Below are 6060 nucleotides of genomic sequence, written 5' to 3'. Positions count from 1 at the left end.
AAAGAAAAACCAAAAAGTCTTTTGACTTTGCTACATGTTTCAAACTCTTCAAAACACAAAGATTAAGGGAAGATATAAGAAATTAATAAAGAACAAAAATAACAGTTTATATGTCATGATCCTTGACAAGATTTTTTTTAAATGACAAGATTTTTTAAAAAACTTTAACTATAAATAAAGAAAAGTGAAATCAAAACTCTTTACTATGGAAAGAAATCTTCAAATACTGATATAATGATGTTCTAGTACAAGTTTTTTGATAAGATATACTGTTCAGATTCAAACAGCAAGTATGCAACAATTCATTCTAAGAAGGTCCTTACCAACTGTGAATTTTCATCTCTATAGTTGGCAGCAATATCTTGATTTTCCATAGCACCTCCCAGCAGTCCAGTGGAATATGTCCTAAGTGGTTGATCAGCCTCTCGGGCCCATTTGAAAAGATTTTCAACAATTCCTTCCTATAGTAAAGGACAAGAAACAACACAATTGAGAAAGGACCTATTTTCAAGATTAAAATTATAAGCCAATTATAAGGTTTCTATCTCATGATAAAAATAAAGTCAATGGCTATTTCAGTGGTGGGCTAGAGATGATTCAGGCATTAAGGAGCTTGTTACAGCCAGGTAGTGATAGCACAAGCTTTAATCCCAGCACATGAGAAGCAGAGACAGGTGAATCTTTGAATTCAAGGCCAGCCTGTCTCCAGAGGAAATTCTAGGACAGCCAGGGCTACAGAGAAACCCTGTCTCCAAATAACAAACAAACAAAAAACAGATTCTGAAAAATATTACTTAAGCCATATAGCAAGTAGTGATCCAAATAACATACTGTTGTTGATTTGCTTTTGTCATTTGTAGAGAGAACATCTTGTGTATTGTATGGATGCATCACCTGTCACTTAAAAGGCCTACAGCCTATGGCTTAGGCAGGAAATAGAAAGTGGGACATCTGTGAGAAAGAATTCTGGGATAGAGCCTGGTAGGAGATTCACCTGTAAGATGTGACGAAATGGACACATGGTACCTGAGCGCAGGTAACCAGCCACATGGCAGAATATAGGCTGGAATAAATGGGATATTTTAAGTTATATCTGTCAGAGAAGAGCCTAGCTATATGGCCAAGGTATTTGTAAATATACTTTGAGTCTGAGTCTTATTTCTGAGAGCATGGGGCTGGGAGGAAGAAGCAGTGCCTAACTTCAACAGCTATTTTGGGAGAGAGGATCTTAATGTAGACCAGGGTGGCCTTGAACTCCAACTAAGGAAAGAATTACTCTTGAGATTGCAGCTCAATATAAAACTGCCTCAGTATACTGCTTTTTGCATTTTTCATTTGCCCATCTATAGCATATCTTGCTACTAGAATAAGAAAAGGTTAACACCTACTGTAGTAACACAAACAAATCTAGCAGTTCAATACACTCAGTTCAAACAACAATGACTTTTCTTCTACCAAGTACCTTCTCTTGAAAGACAACTGCAGTTTCTAGGCCCGGCATGATGTCTAGTAGCAGTCGGCAAGCTGCAGTATTTAAAGGGGGCTCTCTACTTGTCATCACATATGCATTCACCAGCTGTAAAGAAAAGGGAAGAAAGGAAAATAAAGGCAAGGGGATAAGAATAAAAGAAAGGTGGATTGACATAATCTAACTTTACATTATATATATATATATATATATATATATATATATATATATATATAAAGAGAGAGAGAGAGGAAAAAATGTTAACATGAATCCCATCATTTTGTAAAGTCAATGTGTTAATTACAAGTTTTAAGAAGGGCATAAAGGGGCTGGTAAGATGGCTCAGCGGGGAAGAGCACCAACTGCTCTTCGGAAGGTCCTGAGTTCAAATCCCAGCAACCACATGGTGGCTCACAACCAACCATAATGAGATCTGACGCCCTCGTCTGGTGCATCTGAAGACAGCTACAGTGTACTTACATATAATAAATAAATTAATCTTTAAAAAAAAAAAGAAGGGCATAAAGAAGTACTATTTATCTGAAATTCAATTCAATCAAATTAAGGAAGTTTAATAAATTCTTAATATAGTCCCATGGCTTTTCTGGAGGTAGGAGGGGTGAAACAGCCTTATGGAGCTCAGTATGACTTCAAACTACATCTTTCCCCTCTTCAGCCAAGTGCTACAACTGTTTACAGTCATAAGCCATCACAATGGCTTCCAGCATTTTCCACCTCCAACTACTAATATCCACAATTTCTTGAGCTAGTCATTTTGAGGAACTGATATATATATAAAACAAGTAAATACACACATACTCATTTACCCTTCACAACAGACAGAAAGAACCTTCGTATCTATCCACTCAGATACCAGAGCACACACAGTATTAGGTCAGAGTCATACAATGTATGTCAATCTTCCTTTTCCATTCAAGAATTTAAAAAGACGGTGGGCAGTGGTGGTGCACACCTTTAATCCTAGCACTTGGGAGGCAGAGGCAGAGGCAGGCAGATTTCTGAGTTTGAGGCCAGCCTGGTCTACAGAGTGAGTTCCAGGACAGCCAGGGCTACTCAGAGAAACCCTGTCTCGAAAAAAAAAAAAAAAAAACTTAAAAACCATTACATTCCCAATCAACACAGCCCAGAAAAGTGAGTACAGACACCTTAGAGCTTTCCCAGTGCTTCACACTAAACACACTACACACCAAAGGAATAATTTTATCACAATCACAAGTTTGTCAAGAAGCTCAATTACTTATTCAATAGCCAAATTGAAAAAAAAAAACAAAACTACTCCCTCTATGCTCAACTTTAACAAAGTTTTACATGACAGAAAACTACTAAATAAATAAATGTCTAGAAAATCTTCTGACAAAAATTTCTGGAAGAAAAAGCAAACCTACTGCATTCATGAAATCATCATTCTTGAAGAGTATTCTCAGCAAATGGCCCAGCATACACTCTGGATCAGCTCGACCTAAAAAAATTATAGGGAGACACAAAAGAATAAGTAAGCCAAGCCCATCAAACAACGAAGACCTACAAAGTAGCTCTGCGTCCTGTTAACTATGACTAATAAACTATCAGCAAAATGAACAGAAACAAAGATGAGATTCTTGTGAAGAAATTTACTATGAAACATTTTTAGGTCTAGAAATGGTGGCAAACACCTTTAATTCCAACATTTGGGAGGCAAAGGCAGGCAAATCTCAATGACTATGAGGCCAGTCTGGTTTACACAGCCAGTTCCAAGTCATCTAGAACTATATAATGAGACCCTACCTCAAAAGGAAGAAAAAGAAGCAGCAACAATATTTTTTTTCTAGTTTTTCGAGACAGGGTTTCTCTGTGTGGCACTGGCTATGCATCACCACCCAGCAAGTTTTTTAAAACACTCACTCTCTAGGGGCTAAATAGATTAGTCATTAAAGTGTTTCCCATGCAAACATGACTGCCAGGACCCTGACAGTCAGGTACCCATGAAAGGCAGCAATTGGGGCCAAAAGCTCATGACTTTTGGCGATTTGACTCTCTCTAGCTAATCAAGGCCAAAAGCTGGTGGCTCCTGACAACTTGTGCTAATAGCAGCAGGGGAAAAGAAACTTGGTTACTTGGGTTCTTTTCTCTGACTCAAGAACCCCTACTTGGCCAGGCAAAAGGTTCAGAGTCCATTACCTTTTATGAGTCAGAGAGAAGAGGAAGAGGAAAATGAAAAGGAAGTGGAAAGAAAGTCAGACGCATAGACACATGCATACTGGAACAAACTGCAATCAAAGAAAACATTCCTTCCAGGTTAGAAATGGGGCCACTCTGGTAACTAAAGGTCATAAACTGGGAATGGGCAATTTATTGTAGGACAGAAAATACATGATGGACTAGTCTATCTATACAAGGCTTCAAAACAATAAGATACAAGGCAGATGATTTGTCTCCTGACAAAAAACCTGCTAACTTATGACATAAAAATTATTGCTTTAGTCAGACAGTGGTGGCCCACACATTCAATCCCAGAACTTGGGAGGCAGAGGCAGGCAGACTTCTGAGTTCGAGGCCAGCCTGGTCTACAGAGTGAGTTCCAGGACAGCCAGGGCTACATAGAGAAACCCTGTCTCGAAAAACAAAAAACAAAACAAAATAAAAAAATTATTGCTTTAAAGTTATAGTGAACTTATGGGGGGGCTAGAAAACAGAATAATCCTTGGGGCTTACTGACCAGCCATCCTAGCCAAACTGGGAGCAATGGGTCCCAGTGAGAGACCCTATCTCGTAAAGAAGTAGGTAGATGGCTCCTGAGAGACCACATCTTAAGGTAACTTCTGGCCTCCACATGCACACATTTCCCAACATAAAAGTACACTCACAAATTAACTGTGTGTGTGTATATGTGTGTGTGTGTGCGTGTGTGAACATACACACACGCACACACACACACAAAGATATTAAAAGCCTTTAAAATTTAATGTAATGTATACTCTTTAAGACACTGATCTGGAGTATACTGCCTCCACAACAATACTGAATTAAATAATGGCATTCTGGATCTAGACAAGCATCACAATTATACTAGACTTTTTTTTAAAAAGGAGGTGGTGGGCTGAAGAAATGATTCAGTGATTAACAGCAATTGCTCTTCTTGCAGAAGACCCAGACTCAGTATCAAGCACAACATGGCAGCACATAACTGTCCTCACAAATACAAGGGTAATTTTTTCTTTTCTTTTTTTTTTTCGTTTTTTGATACAGGGTTTCTCTGTGTAGCTCTAGCTGTCCTGGAACTCACTCTGTAGACCAGGCTGGCCTCAAACTCAGAAATCCGCCTGCCTCTGCCCCAAAAGTGCTGGGATTGAAAGCATCACCACCACTGTGCCTGGCTGATAATTATTTCAGATGGAGGTGCAATGAAACCCTGTTTTGCTTTTTCAAAAGTTCAACATGGGCAAGGTGGTGGTGTCACACTCTAATCCCAGCATTTAGGAGGCAGAGCTCTGAGTTCAAGGCTAGCCTGGTCAATAGAATGAGATCCAAGACAGCCAGGGCTACACCTAGAAATCCTGTTCGGGATGTGTGAGACGTGTAAGGGAATGCAACACACACATACACACAAATTAAAAGGTCAGAAAAGAGAGATCCAAGTCTTTTTAAAGTATACCTAATTTGATTTCTTAAGTTACTTATGTTCTATTTGATCTATAACCATCACAAATATTTCAATTTTAGTAGATCCTTATTTTTCTTCCTTGTCCTACACTTCAGAAATAGCATAACAAATTTAAGTTGTTGCTTTTTTTTTTTTTTAAAGAGGGTCTCACTATGTAATCCGGACCCCTAACTAACCTGGAACTCCTTGAATTCAGAGATCCACAGTCTCTGCCTCCTGAGTGCTGGGATTAAAGGTATGTGCTACCATGCCTAGCAAAATTTAAGAACTTAAAATTTGCCATTGAGGATGTTATCTCAATTGGAAAGTACTATCAGCAATTTTCTTTTTTTGTTTTTTTTTTAAAGATTTTTTACTTTATGTGTATGTGTACACTGTAGCTGTCTTCAGACACACCAGAAGAGGGCATTGGATCCCATTACAGATGGTTGTGAGCCACTATGTAGTTGCTGGGAATTGAACTCAGGACTTCTGGAAGAGCAGTCAGTGCTCATACCCACTGAGCCATCTTTCCAGTCCAGCATTTTTCTTTTTAATTGTTTATTATTATTATTTGTGCTAGAGACACCTGTAACATACAAAGTGTGTCTATGAACATGCTATAGTGCTCAGGCACATGTGTGGAAATCAGGTGACAATTTTGAGGAACCGTCCTCTCCTTCTACCTTTATGTGTGTACCAGGGATCAAACCCAGAATTCAAGTTTTCAGGCCACGAAGCTATTTGCAAGGCCCAACAACTTTCTTTTCTAAGAAAGAACACATGAGCACAGGGGAACATGCTTGTGTCTCAGCTACCCAGGAGCTACAGAGGGAGAATCAAGAGTTTCTTATCTGTCTGCGCAACAAAACAAGACCCTCTTTCAAAAGAAATAGAAAATAAAACTATCAGGTCTAAGAGTATACCATCTTAAAAAAAAAAAAAAAAAAAA

At 38.6% G+C, this 6060-nt stretch overlaps 1 protein-coding gene across 8 annotated transcripts in view; it reads right to left on the bottom strand.

Moving 5' to 3' along the window:
• Nucleotides 1-6060, bottom strand: part of Dcaf1 (DDB1 and CUL4 associated factor 1) — a 72109-nt gene that overhangs the window by 47526 nt on the left and 18523 nt on the right. For all 8 annotated transcript variants that reach the window (XR_004111392.1, XR_004111390.1, XR_004111391.1 and 5 more), the window contains exons 4-6: nucleotides 2875-2948; nucleotides 1463-1576; nucleotides 324-461 (exon numbers count right to left, since the gene is read on the bottom strand). Coding sequence is in view for 5 of the 8 variants with exons in the window: in XM_031343667.1 (XP_031199527.1) it covers nucleotides 324-461; nucleotides 1463-1576; nucleotides 2875-2948 (326 nt within the window). In the remaining 3 variants the exon portion in view is untranslated. The remainder of the gene's footprint in view (nucleotides 1-323; nucleotides 462-1462; nucleotides 1577-2874; nucleotides 2949-6060) is intronic.

Source organism: Mastomys coucha, unplaced genomic scaffold, assembly GCF_008632895.1.
Source record: "Mastomys coucha isolate ucsf_1 unplaced genomic scaffold, UCSF_Mcou_1 pScaffold23, whole genome shotgun sequence".
Classification (NCBI taxonomy): Eukaryota; Metazoa; Chordata; class Mammalia; order Rodentia; family Muridae; genus Mastomys; species Mastomys coucha.
This window is presented reverse-complemented; position numbering and strand designations above follow the sequence as displayed.